The 22,168-nt window shown below is 34.1% G+C and overlaps 1 protein-coding gene across 7 annotated transcripts in view; it reads left to right on the top strand.

Moving 5' to 3' along the window:
* HACE1 (HECT domain and ankyrin repeat containing E3 ubiquitin protein ligase 1) overlaps positions 1–21,554 on the top strand; it is a 75,552-nt gene extending 53,998 nt beyond the window's left edge. For 3 of the 7 annotated variants that reach the window (XM_084890526.1, XM_084890522.1, XM_084890524.1), the window contains 5 exons: positions 6,620–6,751; positions 10,972–11,070; positions 11,348–11,418; positions 18,709–18,836; positions 19,369–21,554. In XM_084890526.1, coding sequence (XP_084746652.1) covers positions 6,620–6,751; positions 10,972–11,070; positions 11,348–11,418; positions 18,709–18,836; positions 19,369–19,496 — 558 coding nt within the window. In that variant the 3' untranslated portion in view covers positions 19,497–21,554. Of the gene's footprint in view, positions 1–6,619; positions 6,752–10,971; positions 11,071–11,347; positions 11,419–12,289; positions 12,465–18,708; positions 18,837–19,368 lie in introns of those variants that run through there. The other 4 variants (XM_084890528.1, XM_084890527.1, XM_084890523.1 and 1 more) reach the window with 2 other exon arrangements.
* The last annotated feature ends 614 nt before the right edge of the window (positions 21,555–22,168 follow it).

The following is a 22,168-nucleotide window of genomic DNA, read 5'->3' as shown; positions in this document are numbered from 1 at the left end:
TACACTGAAGGTATACTCATCATCTTGTTTCTACTCTGAGGTTGGAATACTATTTTAATATTAAGGAGCTTGAAACTTTTGTTTCTGAGTTTAGTACATTTTTATTTAACTATATTAACTAATTGGTTGATTACAGGTTAAACTTTTCAATAGTTATTTTGGTAATAGAGTTAAAAGCAGGATCTCAATCATTAATATGTAAATTCTTAGCTTTCAATTTTGGAATATAAACATTTCTCACAATAAATTTAGCCTCTGCTTTCTAATATTACCAAATAAGAGTCAAATGTAATTTTATATCTAATTGTTGATACTTAAGCACTTAATGCTTATTCAATAAACAACCTGAATGATTTTTAAATATTAAAAATCTTTAGAAACATACCTATAGCTTAAATTGACCACTCACTTTAAAATTGTTAAAGTATTCAGTTTACAAATAAAATTTTCAAACCAAGTTCTTTACAGGAATAATTCTTTAACATACATTTCCATCATGAGCCTTTGTGTCACTTTAGGGTCAGCCTTTTATTTACGTTTATAGGTATGAAGTTATGTTCATCTTCAAAATTTATAATCATATTGAAGCTAAATGACTTGCCAAGCTTGTGAGAGAAAGTCTATGTAAGCTCATCTCCACATGGGGGAGTCATTTATTCCTAAGTTTTATTGAAAAGCTTTGGTAACTAAATGAAATTACCCTTTCTTGAAAGCAGTAAGTTAAAAAATACAATTAAGGTAAGGCAGAAGAATATATCCCAGTTCCACATTGGAACTATAATGCTCTTTGAAATTTATTTTGTATCAGTTTTGTTTTAAAATCTAGATGAGAAAAAACAAAGAATCTTGTTTTCACGTTTGAAAATGGCTAAATATTTACTTTTAAATAGTATTTTCATTTTAGTTTTGCTTTTAATTTTACTTTCACTTTTAAATTCTTGATAAAAAGGTGATCTCCTAGAACCATGAAATCTGGAATTAAAAGTAATATTTTTGGCCCAAACCTTAAGCTCTAGCTGTTAGAACTGAATATGACCAGTAAGGGTCAAATATAATTTTATATCTAATTGATGATGCTTAAACAGTTAATACTTATTCAATAAAGAGCCTGATTAATTTTTAAATATTAACCTATAGTTATAAATTGATCTAGCTCTTAGAACTGAAGAGTATGCTACTTGGGTTTTAAATGTTAAAAACACTTACAATACTAATCCTCAAGTTCATTCTGCTGGAAGGGGAAAACATGGGAGTGGAATGGGACAGGATATCAGGGAACGGAGGAGATGCCATGGGAATTGGATTACAGAGAACCATTAAGTGGTCAGAATGGGAGTAAGGAAGGGGAGAAGGAAGTGTTCTAGGCTACAAGAAGGCACAGAGTTGACCGAGCATATATTTGGGGAACCACAGATAGATGATAGTTGTACATCTTAGCTTAGATTGCAAAGTGAGTTAGTGGAAAAAGATTAGCTGAGGGAGGTAGAAAGGGACAAATTCTGAAAGACTTTAATTCACAATCAGAAATTTGAACATTTTTATTCCAAAGGCTGTGGGATGATTGAATATCCTATAGTGGAGAGTCACATGATCAAATAAACTCAGCTTGGAGTGTGAGGAATGGATTGAAATGGGACAATGCAGATCAGCTAATAGGTTGTTGTGGCATTGGTCTGTGGAGCATGCTTGGGGGATTTTATGCCAGTGCCAGTGAGGATGTAGAAAATTGTTTGGGAAGGTGAAAAGAGAACAACTCAAAGAGGACTACTATTTTTGTGGATTGGCCCCAGAATGACTGTTGGTGTTGCTATCCTCCTCTTCATCAATCTCATTACCATCAGTGTTGTTGTCTAGTGATAATAGGTACTGCTTATTGAGTACTTGGTATATATTTCATGTATTAAGATGTGTTCTCTGTGCGTTTCTATTTACTATAATAGCCTTTTGAGATAGTTATTTCTATTTATTGAATGTGGAAACAGCTTTTAATATTAAAAGCATCTGGCACTTATCAGATGCTTAGAATGTGCTAGGCACTGTTCAAAGTACTTCATGTGTATTAACTTAAATAGTCCTGTGAAGTGTAGATATCCTTTTCTACAGGTCAGGAGACTGAAGGGTAAAGGACTTAAGAATCTTTCCTCCAGATCATGTGGTTAATAAGTATTGGAGCTAGGATTTGAATCTATGCAGTCTATAAATCTCAAGCATGAATTTGTAACTATGACAGTATTGTTAATGTAAGAAACATTCTAATCTGTGAAGAATTTTTGTGAGTTTATTTGAGCCAAACTGTCAACAGATGCCAGGAAGCAGAATCTCAAGGGATTGAGATAATGCTCTGGAGAATGGTAGTTTTGCACCTTGTTTTATACATTACAATCAAAAGAGGAGATGTAAGTGTGTTATGTGAAATCTGTTGGTGATAGATTAGGGAGGTGGAGAAAGCAAAGCAGAAGGAGGTTAGATAGAAAGTAAAAAGATAGACACACACTTTTTTTTTATTTAGGTGGGTGCAGGGAAGTTAACACTTGACAATTAACTCAATAACAATGAGGGGATTTGTAGTCTCCAGAGCAGTGTTTGTGCTTTGAGGGAAATTACTTTGACATTCCAATGATGTTATCCTAGATGCAAAAATGACAATAGACAGGCTCAGTTAAGGTAAAGATTGGCCTTTATCAGAGAAGATACCAGCCTAGGACATGACTGCCCACCATAAACTGCTTTTTTGTTAAATTTAAAATAAAAAAAAATCTCTTTAAATCTCTTGAGTTTGTAAGGCTGCCACAAAGGTCTTCCCTAAGCTAGTCAGGTTAGCATGTGGCCCCTTTTATCCACACTATTTCTAGACGTTAAATAACTGTCTAAGGGCTCAAAATTAGTAAGTGGTGAGCCCTCAATTTAAGTCAAGTTCTGTGTGATTGTGTAACTGCTAGGCCTCTTCCTCAGTAAGTCAGTGAATATGAACAAAGTTGCAAATACAGAATTAGTATGTTTTCCTCCACTTACTTTCATATGATATTTTATTGCCAATTTCACTTGATTTATTTCACACACATTTGATGCACACATAAAATGCAGGTGTGTGTATATAGATTATTGATTTAAAGTGATTCCTTATTTTCATCTTCAGAAAATTATACTATGAGAAATCATTTTACTATTTAAAACTTTTAAAACAGTTCAAGTCTGAAGTTCTCCATATTAAATGTTTATGTGTATTATTTGGTTGGATTTTAAATTATCTTTAGTATTTTCCTGTTTACAAGAAGCACTTTCCCTACCTTTTTAGTTAGTATATTCTAAAATTTCACCAACTCTATGAAATGGTAACCTGAGGAACCACTATTTTCAATGACTAAACTTTTTTCAAGGAAACTGAAATACTGTAATAGGATTTTTACTAGACTATCAGTCTTTATAACCAATATGTGACCTTAAAAATAAGAATATACTGGTAAAAGAATATGTTTCTTTTACCTACTTATTCTTACTTGGTATTCTTTTGAGTTATGGGTGGAGAAATTTTCAGTGAGAACTCTTACATACCAGAGCAATACTCATCAATTGGGGAAGCACAGAAAGGAAGCTTTTATTACCAAGGGATTTATATTCAAACAATTACAATTAAACAATTACAATTTAGTAAGGTCTTGAGCAATAACTATTGAGTAGTAGTTTAAGATTGTGAAAATAAAACCTCTTGGATAAAAGCTATTCTTGTTATTTGAATTATGAGAATAATGACATTGAAACTGTTAATTGCAAAAAAAATACTATTCCAGATAGTTTTACAAATGTGGCCTAGTTTATTGATCTATTTAGAAGGAATATCTTGGTTTCACTATTAAAAATTAATTTTTATATAAATATGGTTTATTTAAATATTTTTCTAGAAGTAGTAGAAAAGATTTTCAAGAAGAAAAATAGCTTAAACTATTCCAAGTTTCAACATCACTATCACCCCTCATAAGCAGACATAATTTATGTCAAAGCCTAAAAAGAAGTTAGATTTTAAAAAATATTTCTGAAGGGTGATATTCATTCCATACACTCAGAAGACTAGATTATTAAAACAAAATGTTTCTGTAACTAGACCTATAACTTAACTGGAGCTTAACGTCAGATGTTGCATCTCCTTAATCTTAGTGGTACCTTTCCTTTTGCAGTTACTCTTTTCTTAGCTATATTGTATCAGTTATCAGGCTCAGAGGTTAAGCTAGAAAAAAGTTGCTAGGGCCGGCACCGGATTGGCTCAGTGGTGGAGCGTCGATCTGCGGACTGAAAGGTCCCGGGTTCTATTCGGTCAAGGGCATGTACCTTGGTTGCGTGCACATCCCCAGTAGGGGGTGTGCAAGAGGCAGCTGGTCGATGATTCTCTCTCATCAATGTTTCTAACTCTCTATCCCTCTCTCTTCCTCTCTGTGAAAAATCAATAAAATATATTAAAAAAAAAAAAGTTGCTAGGGCTTTTTGTTATTCTTATCTCCATGCTGAGGCTTTCTAAGTTGAAAACTTTCTATATGTTAACATAACTATTTTAGTACAAGCCCTAACTCAGATTCTTGTATATAGTTAATTTTTCGAGTTGCATCTATGGCATCTGGTATTATTTTATGCCCTCAAAGAATTAGCAAAAAAATTCACATGGGAGCAAGCATGCCTTCTGTTGGGGATAAAAGTTTACTCCACCCTCCAAGTTATATAATTTCTTTTTAATCCCTTAGAAAAAATGAGATATCAGGTTTGATATATATATTTAACGTTTGATCATGCAACTCTTTTTTTTAACGTTTTAAAAATATTTTTATTGATATCAGAGAGGAAGGAAGAGGGAGAGAGAGAGAGAAACATCAATGATGAAAGAGAATTATTGATCGGCTGCCTCCTGCACATGCCCTACTGGGGATCGAGTCCACAACCAGTGCATGTACCCTGACCGGGAATTGAACCGTGACCTCCTGGTTCATAGGTTGATGCTCAACCACTGAGTCATGCCATTCGGGCTGATCATGCAGCTCTTTATGCCAGTATTTTGTAGACTGATTATCATCTGTGTGTCCACTGTATTCTTTAAGGCATATAGATATTCATATGTAGTGGGAATGCAGCTAGTGTGTTTCTGTAGCACAGTATGAACAGTCAAAATGTTAGCGCATAATAATAGTGGATTGCTCATAGTAATAATTGTATCATCAAGAAAATGTTAATGGTGTTACTCTGTTTGAAGATGTGCTGTTTAAGGAAGCAGAACAACTAATTTAGAAGCAGTTGGATTTAGGTTATTTTCTGTTTTCTGTAGATTTTAACAGTTAAACACAATTATATCTTTCAACTACCTGGAAAACTTACTTTACTACACCCAGGAGGATTTGTGATGGCTAAGATTTCATTATTTTACGAAGAAATAATTTATACCAAGATCCATTTTTTAGACCAAGTTCACATTTTTTATTTTTTAATCCTCACCCAATAATGTGTTTTTATTTATTTTTTTAGAGAGAAAGGTAGGGGGAGAGAGAAACATTGATCAGTTGCCTTCCATATGTGCCTGACTGGATGAATGATCCAGCCAACTGACCCACCTGGCCAGGGTTTTTTTGTTTGTTTTCACATTTAAATTAACTTGTATGGAGACTGGTATCTGAAGGAACTGATTTTCACATGTTGATATTTAATAACTATGAACCAGAGTTATAGAAATAAATGTGGAAAATATTGTTAGATTAAATAGAAGGTAACATGTGAGCAAAGATTAGTATGCTTCTGAAAACGAATTTCTAAAAATAAAATGTATGAAAAAATAAGAATTAATTGATAAATAAGAGATGTGTACTATTCTGATAAATATGGACTAAAATGGCAAATTAAAATAAGTTAAGTGTACTTGAGCAATTCACAAGTCTTTTACTTTCAAGCTTCATAATTTAGTAAGGTCTTGAGCATTAACTATTGAGTAATAGTTTAAGATTGTGAAAATAAAACTTCTTGGATAAAAGCTCTTCTTGTTAAGGGTAGATGGGATCTCATATAGCATCTTAAACATATAATTAATGAATGGATGGAGCAAAAAATGTAGTGTCCAGTAAGCAGTTAGTAAATAAATAAATAAATAAATAAATGAAGGGTTGGTCCCAAAGCAGGTTTTCTCCTCTTTGTGTTTAGAGTATTTGTTCCTGGAAGGTGAGGATTATATACAATATATTGCTTTTAACTCACAAAGCCACATTGTATTCCATTGTGTAATGTGCCACAGCTTTTTTTATCTACTTATCCACTAATAGGCTCTTGGGCTATTTCTAGATTTTAGCTATTGTAAATAATGCTGCTGTGAACATAGGGGTGAATATATTCTTTTTGCTTGGTGTTCAGGGATTCTTAGGATATATTCCCAGAAGTGAGAACACTGATTTTGATAGCACTTGCTGTTACAGACAGGGTGTGAGGAAACAGTTTAGTGAATGGTGGAGTGCTGATTTACTGAGATGTAAATGAACATTGGTGCAAATTTAATTCTAAATCTTTACCTCTTAAATGAGAAGTGATTATATCAACACGGTCGTAAGTATGTGGAATTAAAAAAAAAGTCATTGTGAAAATTATTATTTTTTAATAGGAGGAGTATGTTCAGCTTGTTACAGAACTTCGAATGACAAGAGCCATTCAACCACAGATCAATGCTTTTCTCCAAGGCTTTCATATGTTCATTCCACCTTCCCTCATACAACTGTTTGATGAATTTGAGTTGGTAAGGAAGAACATCAGATCCTTTATCATAACACAACAATACAAAACTCCAATCAGTGTAACTCAAAATAATTTTGGAGTACTGAAGTGCATGGAATAATGTATGAAACATATGGTTTAATGTTCGTGTTTAGATTTTTACATTTGTGATTGTGCGTCTCTTAAGCTTAATAACCATATTTTGCATCCCAAAAGCAAAATTCCCATTTATTTGCTATCTGTAGTAAAAAAGAATACCAATACAAACTTCTCATACTTCCAAAAAGAAGATTTGATTAAGGTTTTTCTTGTTATATTTGGCTTTTCTTTTCAGTTTCTTATTTCATCATGTATATAATTTTATAATTTTCCATTTCAAAACTCTGTGAGAGCCACTCTCTTTGCCAGCCCCCATTCTCTAATGAATGTTTTGTTATATTTAACTAGAGGCCCAGTGCACGAAATTTGTGCTCGGAATGGGTCGGTGTCCCTCAGTCAAGCCTGCAAGCTCTCCAATCTGGGATCCCTCTCACAATCCAGGACTGCTGGTTTTGAAGTCCCTTGTGATTTAGTTTCATTAAATATCAGTTTTGAGGCCCAGGTCAGGTAGCTCAGTTGTTATTGTCCTGATAACACCAAGGTTGGATCCCCAACAAATCTATTTCTCAAATCAATAATAAAAAAACAAAAACAAACCAGTTTTGAATTTTTTGGTTCTGTTTTTAGGTTTAGGATTAATGGTTTTGTTTAGCATAGACTTGTCTAATTTTAGCATAACCATAAAAGTTGCTTCTAGCATTTAAAAATGATGGAGTACTTATGAACAGTTAAACAGAGAATTACATTATTTCTTGGACCTATGGTGTAAAAAACCAATAGCAACAACATAAACCATTGACAAAAACTTTGCCTCATAATTTACTGATACTGATAAGTTCTGTGAAACTTATTAAATTACAGTATACATAGATAAAAGGACAGGCATTATAAGTGTATAGCTTGATGCATTTTCATAAGCTGACTACACGCATGAAAACAGCACCCAGATTAAGAAAGCGCCCCAGATGCCCCTTTCTTGTCCCCTTTTACTCACTATTCCCAGTCATGGGCAACCACTCTCCTAACTTAGTATCATAGGTTAGGTTGCCCATTTTTTAATTTAATATAAATGGAATAATCACCTAGAATATATCTGACTTCTTTGGCTTGGCTTTTTGTTTGTGAGAGTAATACCGTCATTGCACGCAGTGTAATTTGTTCCTTTTCATTGCTGTGTGGCAGGTATTTCATTGTGTCAGTATACTGTTTTATCTTTTTTCCTCTTAAACATTTGGTAGGTACTTTTTAGTTTTTAGATTATTTGAAATAGTGCTGCTACATACATTCTAGTACATGTTTTTAGGAGAAATGCATTCATTCTCTGTATTATATATAATACCTTGGAGTAGAATTATTGGCATATATGGTGGGCATTTATTTCAGTAGAATAGATACTAGCAAACGGTTTTCCAAAGTGGTGTGTCCAGTTACAATCTCACCGCCAGGGCTGGGAGTTCTGGGTGTTCCCATTCTTCTCAGGTATTTGATAATTTCATTTTGTATTGTTACCATCGGGGTGGATCGGTAGTGGTATTTCATCATGATTTTAATTTCCCTAATGATCAATGAAGTTGAGTGTGTTTGATATATTTATTATCTATTTGTGTACTCTGGTTTTGAAGTGTTGGTTAAAGTAATTTGTCAATTTTTCTATTGTGTTTTCTGTTTTCTTTGTTACTGATTCGTAAGATTCTTTATATATATTCTTTATAGGAGTCTTTGTTAGATATATGTGTTCCACTCTGGAATCTTAGTTAATAAAGTTTTTAGTTTTAGCACAGTTCAGTTTATCTTTTTTTATTTATTTATTTATTTTTAAATGAATGGAGCTTTTTGTGTCTTTTTAAGAAATTGTTTCTTATTCCAAGATCATGAAGGTACTTTTCTATGTTTTCTTCTAAAAACTTTATATTCTTTTGTCTTTGACATTTAGGTCTGCTACTGATAAATTTTCAATTGTGCTTCTTATATAAGAAGTTAGGTTAGGATTCCTGGTGTGTTTTAGACTCTGGCTTTAAAATTAAGTTGAGCTGATTTGGATGGTAAGATTATTTGGGAAGAACAGTGTTAAATAGGATAATAAAGATCTTTCATTCTCTTCATAAAAAGTTATAACATATGATTTTCATGAAATAGTTCAAAATCTTAAGATAATAAAGCCTCAGTCATTTTTATTCATAATTATTGCCAATGAGAGCATACTTAATATTATTAAAAGCTAACTTTAGCTTAGAAGGCAAGAAGATTGAGCTCATATTTAAGACCTGTGTAAAATTCATTCTCCCTCCCTTTGAGAGGTCTCTATCAAGGTCCTGCCACAAAACCGAATTTCATCAGATGGTTCAAATAACGGAGCTTTAACAAAGGGACTATTATGGAGGTGCAGGCAGTGTTAAGAATAAATAAGATTTGGTGAGACATGCAGAGACTAGCAGCAGTGGAAAGTCTTTATCACCTCTGGAATTGAAGAGACAGTTGGGGGAGTTATTGTAAGAAGCCCTGTGATGAGGCGACATGGCTACTGGAAAGAGGTGCTAACGCAGGGAGGGAGCGGAAAGTGCTCTCACCTCCAGGCTCCTGCCTGTTCTGTGGCAGAGCCCAACCCGAACCAACAGATAGAGCCAATGTGCCAGGATCAGCCTCCTAGGGCACAGAGCAGTGCAAAGAAAAGTGGAGACTCTATTTGTGGGTGGTAAATGGACACTAATAGAGCACCTTTATTTAGTGTATTTTATAATCCCATCGCAAGGAGAACAAAAACATTAGCAGTTCTCAAACAAAAGGTCTTAGGACCTCCTGACAACAAAAGCCTTTTTGTTTATGTGAGTTATATTAATTGATGTGTATTGCATTTGAAGTTAAAGCAGAAGTGTAAAATAATTTATTAATTCATATAAAAATAATTTATTGCCTATTAAAAAAAATTTTTAAATTGAAAACTATTTTTCAGAATGAAACAAAAATAATGGGAAGAGTGGCATTATTTTACATTTTTGCAATTTAATGTCTGGCTTAATAGAAGAAAATGGGTACTTATTTCTGCAGCTGCACATTATCTGCTGTGATATATTGTTTGGTTGAACTATTTGGAGAAAATCTAGCCTTAGATAAGTTGGAAAAGAGATAACCTTGCAGACTCCTATTCAGATCTCAGAAACACCCAAGACACCCCCTTATATTAACTTTCATTAACCCTCAGAGAACTCTCTGTGCTATCTGTAAATATTAGGAGTAGTTGCTGTAGGAAACGTGATGTTGAACCACATTGCATTGATGTCTGTGTAATAACACATCCTGCTATTCCAGCTTGTCTGTGGTTTAGTTAAGTGTAGGCTGGTGGTTATTGCCTCACCTGGCTCTGTAAACAAACCCAACTGTGATTCAGAGGTGTGGACAAGCTCTTTTTCATGTTTTCTTTTCTCTGGGAAAACATAGTGGTAAATACTTTTGCCATTCTTTATTTCATTTTTTTAGTTATTTGATTGCTATTTTGTTTATTGATTATCTTTCTAGGAAAAAGGAGGCTACTAAAGTTTTTAAGAAATTGCAACTTTTTTTCTCTCTCTCACCTTGGGGAAAGTTGACATTAAAGATTCGAATTATTCCAGAATAGTTCTTCAAAGGCCTGAATCTTTTTTAAAAATACAACTATTTTTATTTTATTACTTTCTTTTTCCTAATGATTAGGATTTTTTTTATGATGTTTTCCTTTGCTTAATCCAGGATTTATTCAGGTGTTTGTTGTTGTTACTTTCATATTGAGAGAATGGTCTCTTTATATAATTTAACAAATTCATAAAATAAAAATAACCATAAAGATAATGTTCATAAAAGTACTTCACATATAAGATGTTGCTGCATAAGTGTTTATCTATAAACATAAAGTATCATCTCCTTATGTTTTAATTAAATTGTATCAATGTAGAGACATCTGCACAGTTCACAGTGTTTGAGATCATCAGTATCAAGGGTTCTCTCCCACATAGTACTTGTTATTGATGACATGCAGACACTGTCTCAAAAATAAATCGCTTTTACATGGAATTAGTTTCTAATTAAGGTAAATTTACTCTTTAAATGTAATAGGTTTTTGTTTTTTGTCCCCAAAGAAGAATAATGAAATATTTTCCTTCTTCCCCAAAGGAGCTACTGCTTTCTGGCATGCCAGAAATTGATGTGAGTGATTGGATAAAAAATACAGAATACACAAGTGGCTATGAAAGACAAGATCCAGTTATTCAGGTAAAATTTCTCTAAAGCTTAGAATGAAGTTAAGTTTTACCATTTAATTTTGTAAGCTTTTCAGCACTATTGGATGAAAACCTACATTAATTAATGAAGTAAAGTTTCCCCCTAAATTTTTCTTATGGGAATTGCATATGAAAGCTTGGTATGGAATAGTTTTTGATAAATGAGTTTCTTAGAATAAAATGTGCTTTATGAATGCTGCATATTTCTTGGTTTTAAGTCTACGATTGCTCTGAAATCGAACTAAGTTTTTTGTTCTCATTGTTGTCAGTGGTTCTGGGAAGTTGTGGACGATATTACTCCAGAGGAGAGAGTTCTTCTCCTGCAGTTCGTTACTGGCAGGTAGGAAGTGTTTTTATGATAATGTGAAAGTAGTTTAATGTATTCCATTTCTAATGGCTTAGAGATAAACAGCCAACATGAATTATTACTCTGAATTGTCAGTTTCTTACCTCCCTTTCCACTTTCATGATATTAAACAAAGATTTACTTAAGCATTTAAAATAAAACATATATAGTAGTGCTCAGTAAATGTTTAAAATTCTGCAGATTGGTCAATAGTAGTAGCCAGATTTTTAATATTTGTGTGTGCTGGGCAACACACACGTGCGCACATGTGCATCATAACACATATAATACCCATACACAGTGGTTTTTCTCCAATTCTTATCAAATGTTACTTTGAATTTTAAGATCCATGCCCTAAAAATAATTGTGATGCCACACTTTGAAAATTCTTCTTTTGCAACCAATGAAATATCATAGATTAGAAAACTTTAAGTTATATTTCTGAAAGATGTAAAAAAAAAAAAAGGTTCAATTTTCATTCTTTTTAATTTGGAATTTTATCTGTTCTATTTATGAAAATATTGATCTGTTGTTCTCTTACAAATGTGCATAGTTCTCCTAGGAAAGCTGGCCCACAGAAAATTAGAAGAATAAGAAAAATCACCCTCTGCCAGCAATATCTACTATAAACAATTTGATGTGTTTACTTTTTCCCCCCTCTGCTTATTATTTATTTCTTTTTTAAGTAACTGGAAGTCTAGCCCACAGACTTTTGTTGTATGGGACGATGACCCAAACAACTGTGCTACTCAGCCAGTGTTTTTTAAAAACATAATTGTGAGTGTGTACCTATATAAAATATAGGTATGTAATTTAGGGTTCACTGTTGTCTTAATTTTTAAAAATATGTTTTTATTGATTTCAGAGAGAAGAAGGAGGAGGGGGAGAGAGATAGAAACATCGGTGATGAGAGAGAATCCTGGATTGGCTACCTCCCACATACTTCCTACTGGGGATCAAGCCCACAACCCCTCAGGCATGTGTCCTGCCGGAATCGAACCATGACCTTCTGGTTCATGGGTTAATGCTCAACTAGTGAGCCACACTGGCCGGGCACACTGTTGTCTTACTTTTAAACTAGTATATAAGCATTATAAAAGCTCAGAAAATGCAGGATAACTAGAACAAAATGAAAATTCTGTTAAGTAATTCTACTACATAGATAAATGCTATTAACATTTTACTTTATTTTCTTAGTCTTTTAACTATATAACTAGAAAAATAGTTGGAGTCCCACCATACATCTAATTTTAAAGAATAAATTAAAACATAAATATTCAGACTATAGACTAAAGCTATGAAAGAAAACTGTTAAGTTTTTGGGGTTTTGCTTTTTTGGTGGCTTCTTCATGCCAAGAAATACCCTGTGATTTGCATAACTTAATGAAAATAATTTCATAGTACTTACATTTTCTGTGAAGGAAGGTTAGGCAATTCAAATTTTAAAAAAATCACTCTAATCTCAATCACTGGAGATAATCACTGTTAACATTGTCATTATTCTTCCAGAATGTTTCTCACATATATAAATTTTTGCTTTTTAAAGACATTGTTCCTGTTTTATAACTTGAATTTTGCAATATATCACTAAAAATTATTCCATTTATATATCTAATTTTTAAATGGCTGCCTCACTCTTTAACTTATAGACCTCCTTTAATTGTCCTTAATTGCTAAATTCCCTCATTTATTAATAAGGCTGCAGAACTAAGAATTTTTGTGCTACTTTACTTGGTGGGCCAATAGCTTACATTATTTATATAGGATAAATTCTTAGAAGGGAAATTTTTTGGATAGAAAGTATAATCATTTTTACAGACTTGGTACATATTGCTCATTTATCCTTCAGAAAGATATCAGTTTTCAGATCAGCAGGGAATGAGAGAGGGCCTGTTTCTTTTATTCTATCAAAATTGTAAAATCTTAGGTTACTTTTCAAAATTGAGGTATATGAAGACATTAGCTTAATTATCCTAATAATGAAATACTGTTATAATTTGTGTAAGAATAAGTGTCAAGGCTCATTTTCTCAACTTTTTTTTTTAAATTCTGCCTCTATAAGAACTTGAGGACAGCTTAGTTTTTTTTTAATTTTTATTTTTTTTATCCCTTTTCATTTTTGGTTGCCTTTGTTAATTTTTTAGGCAAAGGTTAATGTGCATAGATTAACTAAAGTTGAATTTTATTTCAGTTGACAGACATATTCATGTCTTCTTCAGATATTCCTTTGCTCTAAGTAGGAATTGCTCATGCATTAGCATTTTATTAGTAAGCCCCAGGCATACTTTTAATATTCTCTTAGATCTCTAAGGTAAGCTCAGCATTTCATCAGGAAAACATTTAATAGCAACCAAACTAGAAAAGAAATGGCTATTTTCAGAGATACATATATAGTGATTGCTAATTTTTCCTCCTGTGAGTATATACATATCCATGATTTCAAGTAGAAAATTTGGTTCATTTTCAATAGCTTTTATAGTGTGTGCTAAAAAATACATAACATTTACTAGTTTTTATTGATTTTTAGAGAGAGAGGAAAGGAGAGGGCTAAAGAGATAGAAACATCATTCATTGGCTGCCTCCTACATGTCCCCTTCTGGGTTATTGAGCCCCACAACCTGGGTATTTGCCCTGACTGGAATCTAACCAGTGACCTCTTGGTTCAGGGGTTGATGCTCAACCACTGAACAACACTGTCGGGCTACCATTTTTAAGTGTACACTTCTGTGACATTAAGTACATTTACTTTGTGCAACCATCACCACCATCCATCTCCCAAACTTTTATCTTCCTCAGTTGAAACTGTATCCAATAAACACTAACTGTCCATTCCTACTCTCTCAGCCTCTGACAACCACCGTTCTCCTGACTTTGTGGATTTGACTCTTCTAGAGACCTCATCTAAGTGGAGCCATACATTATTTGTCTTTGTTACTGGCTTATTTCACTTACCATAATGCCCTCAAGGTTCATCTGTATTATAGCAAATGTCAGAATTTCCTTCCTTTTTTAAGGCTAAATAATATTTCATTGTGTATATATACCACGTTTTGCTTATTTTTTCACCCATGGATGGTCACTTGGGTTGCACCCACGTTTTGGCTCTTTTGAGCGATGCTGCTGTGAACATGGGTGTTCAAATATCTCATTGATTCTCTGCTTTCAGTTCTTTTGGATATATACTGTAATTCTGTTTCATTTTTTTTAGAACTGCCAGGCTGTTTTCCATAGTGGCTGTACCTTTTTACATTCCTACCAACAATGCATAAGGGTTTTAATTTCTGCATCTCCTTTCTAATACTTGGTCTTTTTTTTTGAAGTAGGGGTTGGTGGTTTTTGTTTTATTAGTAGTCATCCTAATGTGTATGAAGAAGATACATCATTGTGGTTTTGATTTCATTTCCCTAATGACAAATGATTTGAGAAAGCATCTTTTTCATCTGTTTATAGGCCATTTATGTATCTTCTTTGGAGAAATGTCTATTCAAGTCCTTTCCCTATTTTTAATTGTTTTTTATTGTTATTGTTGAGTTGTAGTTTTGTATATTTTTTGGATGTCAATTCCTTATGACTTACGATTTGAAAATATTTTCACCCATTTTGTGTTACCTTTTTACTCTATTCCTGGTATCTTTTGGCATATAAATTTTTAACTTTGATGAAGTCCAATTTATCTACTTGTCTTTTGTTGCCTGTGCTTTTGGTATCACATCCAAGTAGTCATTTGCAAATGCAGTGTTATGACGCTTTTCCCATATATTTTCTTATATACTTTGTAGTTTTAGCTTTGAAGTTTAGGTCATTGATTCATTTTGAGTTAACTTTTGTAAGTGGTGTTAAATAATGGTCCAACTTCATTTTTTTTTCTGGTATATCCAGTTTTCTCAGCACAGTTCATTTATTTATTTATTTTTAAATTCTTTATTGTTCAGATTATTACAGATATCCCTATTCTCCCCTCCCCCCCCCCATAGCTTCCTGCACCCAGTTCCCACCCCAGCCCAGGCCCTTGCCACTCCACTGTCCGCATCCATAGGTACTGCATACATGCATATAATATCTTTGTCCAATCTCTTCCCGCACACCCCACAACCACCTCCCCCAGAGAATTGTCAGTCCGCTCCATTTTCATGCCCCTGATTCTATTACAATCACCAGTTTATTCTGTTCATTAGATTTTTTATTCATTTGATTTTTAGATTCACTTGTTGTTAGATAAGTATTTGTTGTCATTTTGTTCATAATTTTTTATCTTTACTTTTTTCTTCTTCTTTCTCTTCTTAACAGAATACTCTTCAGCATTTCATATAATACTGGTTTGGTGGTGATGAACTCCTTTAGCTTTTTCTTGTCTCTCCCTTCCGATTAAAAAAGTGGCACACCTGGGTGCCAGCCCATTCTGCACCTCCACACCTCCTACCAGTCTCAATGCCCTTTCTTCTTTACCTCTTTACCTTTAGTTGTAGTACTTCCACTCAGCCAGCTTTCCACAGTTCTGGATGATAGTGTGTATTTTAGTTGTAATTTTGATGTGGTTTTGGGAGGTAGCAAGTACAGGTGTTTACTTATGCTGCCATCTTGGTTCTTTTTCAGCAGTTTATTGAAAAGACTGACTTTTCCCACTTAATGTACTTAACACACTTGTTGAAAATAATTTGGCCATATATGTAAAGGTTTATTTTGGGGTTCTCTACTCTATTTCATTGGTTTATATTGTCCGTCTTTATGCCAGTTCCACACTGTTTTGATTATTGTAGCTTTGTAGTTTTAGTTTTGAAATTAGGAAGTGTGAGCCCTCTGACTTTGTTCTCCTTTTTCAAGATGTTTTGGTTATTCAAATTTCAACAGTTTTTTTTTTTTAACTGAACTGAATTATGGTTTGTACTATGAATCATGTTAGAAAACATTTTTAATATTAGTCTACTGTCTTTGAGTATGCATTGACACCTATATATTAAATGCTTACCATTATTCTAATTTATCCAAAAAGCACTAGAACATCTCATTTTATTTTTATTTTTTTATTTTTTATTTTTTATTTTTTATTTATTTTTTTAAAATCAATCTTTATTGTTCATATTATTACAAAGGTTCCTCATTTCTTCCCCTCCACCAGGTTCCCACCCCACCCTCCGCCCCCTCCCCATCCCCCATTGTCCTTATCCGTAGGTGCAGTTTATTTTCAGTCTCTTCCTCCCTCCCTTTCCCTGATAGTAAATCCCTTTTCAGATAGTAAATCAGTTACTTAGCATTTTCTCATATCAATAATACCTCCACATGCCCAATGATACATTTCACACAAAAGACATTTCCAAATAGGTCAACCAGCCTCATCCAGGCCCCACCCAAGGCACTCACAGATCAACACCCCAGCCCTATACTAACTCAACACATCCAGATCTAAGCCTTCATCACTTGATTCAGCAGACCCTCAAGTTCCCACAAAAGTTTCCAGCCATGTCTGAGAGGTAGCCGTGGGGCAGGTGCAGGTGAGGAGCGAGCTGTTCCGGGCCTGGCTGCTCCGGGCCAGGCCTCTGTTGCTCTGGTTCGTTCCACAACCAGCTGCTCCGGGTCTGGTCACTGCCGCTCCCGACCTAGTTGCTCTGGACTTGGCTGCTGCTGCTCCGGGCCCGGCCACTCCGGGCCTGGCCGCTCCCAGCCTGGCAGCTGCTGCTCTGGGCCTGGCCGCAACAGACCCAGCTGCTCCAGGCCTGGCCGCTCCCAGCCTGGCAGCCGCTGCTCTGGGCCTGGCCGCTCCCAGCCTGGCAACCGCTGCTTTGGGCCTGGCCGCACCAGACCCGGCTGCTCCGGGCCTGGCCGCTCCCAGCCTGGCAGCCGCTGCTCCGAGAACATCTCATTTTAAAAACAACAAAGTTTATTCCAGGATCAGTTTGTTTAATCATGATATGTGTGTGTGTGTTTGTGTGTGTATATATACTAATGTGTGTGTGTGTGTGTGTATTTGTGTGTATGCTAATTTGAAATACTAATTTTCTTTCAAGTGTAAACAATAGAATTTGAGAAGTTGTAATTACATCCTCTACAGCCATGTACCCAAGATTAAATTTTCTGGTGGTGTTTATACTAGTACATATTATATTAGCCTTCCTGTGGTTTGACTATGTTAGGTGACATTAAAAAACAACAACATTTGATATTGTGAATCTCTGGGAAGAGAAATCTGAAGAATTTTATAGTCTTTGCACTGTGAATAACAAAACAAAATCGTTTTGACCCTAGATTCTTTTCAACCGGGAAATTATTTGGATTATATGTAAGATGCTCTGTTGCTTCAATCTAGCAAACCTTTATTTATTCAGCAGATACTTAGTGAATGTCTATTAGATACCAATCATTTTGCTAATCCCAGAGATACAAACACAAATACAAATATAACACACTTGGGCCCTCAAATCAGTCCCAGTTTAATAGAGAGACATATGAAATAAAATAATTGTACACGCAGTATTGTAACTGGACAACCAAGGGGTCCGGGCCGCCTGTTACTACTTCAACCAATTAAGCAAAGACAGGGTGTATCACATATGAGTGTTCATTTCAGTAATGCTGGCAGTATGGCAGAGCAGCCTGTCATCCACAAATATCTGCTCTGTACCCCACCATAAGCCAACTGCTTATATTGGGTAGAAGGATGAGATTATTTGGGGAAATAGCTGCAGATATAGGGAAGTGGGCATGGGATAATCATTACAGGTTACAAGTCACGTGAGCTCTGGGGAGTTACGGGGTGGCCCAGGACCAGATGACAGGTAGTAGGGGCCGAGGTATGTAAAGAGCAAGTGTCTCTAGGACTAGGTGCCATGAGGTTGTAAATCTTTCCCTAATGATAGGCAGTTCTCATTAGAAGGATAGACTGCATTCCAATGTTCCCATGTCCCAAGGTGTACAACTCTCAGCCAGGTTAGAATGTGCTTTCTCTAATCAGAACAGAACCATCATGGTTAACAGAGCATGATTAATGTTTGTTATAATTGTAGCTGATCCCCAATATGTCCTACTTCTGCACCTAAGAGTATGCTAAATGAATAGTAGAGCTATGTGCTGTGGCTAATTGAAAGCATAGTACAGCTTATAAAAATGTGGAGGGTGTCTCTATGGAAACTGATAACTGGTCACATGATGACTTTTAGTAATAAGTTGGGGTGCTGCAGATACAAGAGGATTATTTTGCCAGTGACCTAGAGTTGAATACATTCTTACTCTAGCTTAGGAAATATATCTAAAACAAAGATTTTTTTTTTTTAATGATTGTAACATATTAAGATATGAACTGTTAGTTCCAGGGTCCCACATGGTGGATTTGCTAATATCATGGGTGGAAGTGGATTGCAAAACTTTACAATCGCTGCTGTGCCATATACTCCAAATCTTCTACCAACTTCAAGCACATGGTATGTTACATTTTTTTTAAATTTAAATGCATTTTGAAGTTTTGATTAATTTTGAGTCATCAAAAGTCTAATTACTGCACTTCTACAAGAAGAGAAAGAATCTCTGTCAGCATTTTGGAATCACTGACAAATAAATAGCTACATAGTTCCTTGCTTTCCCCTTATTTGGTAAGGAATATGTTTGAGGAAACTATCTATAACTTAATTGAATATTGTTCAACCAGCATTAAAGTTAAATTGTCATAGTGTCACTAAATTACACCATCATTTCAAATGATATTGTTCTTGCTTATTTTTGGCTGAAAGGAACTTATTTTCTTCCACTACATTTGCAGGCTAAAGAAAACTATAATGCAGCAGGGGCTTTTTTGCTTTTGTTTTTATTTTTTAAATATTACTTCAGGGTTTTCCAATTTGAATGCAAATTTGAGAGGGTGGTTTTATGTTAATTTTCATAGTTTTCATTGCTAGACAAAACAATCAGAAATTTTCCTGTTTTTCTATTTAATGGTGGTATATTTTACTTTTAAAGCATCAACATGCTCAAGTTACCTGAATACCCAAGTAAAGAAATACTCAAGGACAGACTTCTTGTGGCACTGCATTGTGGCAGCTATGGCTACACGATGGCATAGTCTGGAAAGCTCATCTGACTGCTGATGCACAGTCCGAGTGGCAGAAGTAATTTAGGAAATGTCAACAGAAAAGCAGCCTCAAGGCAGCTCACAGGCAGGGCTGTTTAAAATTCATCAAGGATCAGGTTTTCTCTCCTGCCCCCTTTCCCTTTTATGTTTTCTCAGTTTGTGATACACTTAGAAAATAGAAAATCACAGTAGCCTTCATTTTAAAGAATGCTAATTGAAAGTAGTAGAAACTGTCCTTATATTTCTTTAATCTCATTTAAGATTGTGTTAAGGCAAAATCTTGTTCTACATTCCACCTCTGCTATGAAACTGTCTTGATTAAAGGATGTTTTCTCTTTACTTTTCTATATATTAAAATATAGTAGGACCTCCAAACTGGTATGTCCTATCGCATGTAAAGTGCCATTTATATTTTGAAAAACTATTGTATAGAATGGATAAATTGAAATTGTGTATAAAACCACAAATATGTATTTTCCCATATTGAATCTATATTGCAATGATGTTTTCTAGCTTTTTAATATTTTACTATGTAATGTAAAGTTTAGACTGATGTGACTAACAAACAGCTGATGAAATGATATCTAATTTATATATTAAAGCTTATACTATATTGTATGAATTATTTGCATTTTTCAATGGTCAGTTTTCCATATATATTGTGGTCTCATAGTTTCTCTTATGCCTTAATTTATATTTTAGGTAGACCTAAAATATATTTTATCATATTTTATTTTATTTTATTTTATCAGTGAGTTCTGATGACACACTTAAGTAATCTGATGTGCAGATTACAATTTAAATATGTTTTTCTTAAATTTGCTTTTTATGATTAAAATGTTGAGTTCCAGTGAATATGCCTAATGTAGAGTGTTAGTTTTTAAATTTTAGGGTGACCTAATCAGTTTTTATTTTGAAAAGACAAACTTGAGTAGTTACAGCATACTTTTTAGGGGGAAGTAGGAACATGCACATAGTTAGAAGTGCTAATGGAGAAATTTGTAATGCTTAGGACCTTGCATCTGGAAATCAAAGGTAGACTATCCCATAGCATATCCATGGATATGCATACCTGTCATATTTTCTCATGAGCAGCCGGTATATTTGTTACTGACAAATATTGACAATGTATATGTCAATACAGACAAATATTTATTGTGTAAATATGTATACAGACATATACATTGAAAGCTTTGCTAATTTATAAAGTTTCTCTGGTATGTGTTTTTTGGTCCTTTTTTGTTATTGTGTTTTTTTATATTAAAAAATCTCAACAGATGACATTAAAAATTAGGAATTATTTAAAATTTATTAGCTCTAAAATTAAGAGTCATATGCTTTATTTATAATAAATGAAGCTAATAATTTTTAAATTTTGGTTTTCAAAATTTAATTGTAAAAATGGTCATTGACTTCTGTCTTTTCAAATAAGTAACTGAGTTTAATATTACATTGCTAAGTTTTCATGTTTACAAACATTAATTACTATATATTTTTTTGTTTTATGCTACAAACATTATTTGTTTTCTTTTTTATTGAATTTATTGGGATGACACTGGTTAACAAAATTACACAGGTTTCAGGTGCACAATTCTACAACACACTCTCTGTACACTGTATTGTGTGTTCACCACCCCAAATCAAGTCTGCATCCATCACCATTTATACTCCTCTATATCCTCCTCCACTTCCCCTGCAATCTAGACAACCATACTACTGTCCCTGTCAGTGAGTTGTTGTTTTTTCCCCCTTCAATTCCTCCACTATCCCCCAGCCAACAACCCCCTTCCAGACAGATGTCAGCCTGATCTCTATCCATGAGTCTGTCTCTAAATTTCTGTTTATAATTATGCAATTGTTGGCTTTGTTGGGTTGGTCCTTTTGCAAGTATTTATGTACAAGAGATAATAAAACATTAAAAATGTCATGGTATTTTATCCATGAATATGAATATTTTTATGTAAACCTAGAAAATTTAGGGTTTATTCTTTCACATTGTCTTTATTTTTAAACTATAAGAATGTAGTTAATATGAACATATTTTACATGGATTAAAAATATTATTTAAACTGGAGGCAGCAAGTCTTTTAAATTTATTCCACAATTTCTTCTGGGGGTAGATGGATATGTTGACTGGAAGGTCGCATAGAAAAATGATTAGAAATTTCTTTCCCTTTGGGTAAAAGAAGATTACATAACAGGAAAATGACTTCTTAAATCTTAGAATATGTGGTAGTTCCATATAAGGAGGAAAACAGAAACACAGAATTCTAAAGTAAAACAAATGTTAGTCAAGGGAGCATATTATAAGAAACATCAATGAAAATTTTCAGGTAAAAGTTTAGTCAGTCAAATAGTCTGAGTGGATAGTGACCATGTAGTTAATAAAATCCATCTTCTAATTCATCAGAAAAACAAAATATAATTAAGGAAATCCAGCTTTAAAACAGTATGTTGAAATCAGCCTATTCCATGTGGGGGTGAAAAATTTTAAAGTGTAGGTTACAAGTTGGAGGGCTAACCGATGATTCCCTGTTTGAGGAAGTAATGGAGATGACTTAACCACCAATTGACCTTAGAACTGGACCTGGGCAATCCTCACCCCTTCCCCTGTCCTTGGAATGGATGCTCTACCCACCATTCCCATAGTAGAGTCATTTTCAAGGACATAGCCTTGAGAGAGCAACG

The sequence above is a fragment of the Pipistrellus hanaki genome (assembly GCF_964339955.1).
Source record: "Pipistrellus hanaki genome assembly, chromosome: 7".
Classification (NCBI taxonomy): Eukaryota; Metazoa; Chordata; class Mammalia; order Chiroptera; family Vespertilionidae; genus Pipistrellus; species Pipistrellus hanaki.
This window is presented reverse-complemented; position numbering and strand designations above follow the sequence as displayed.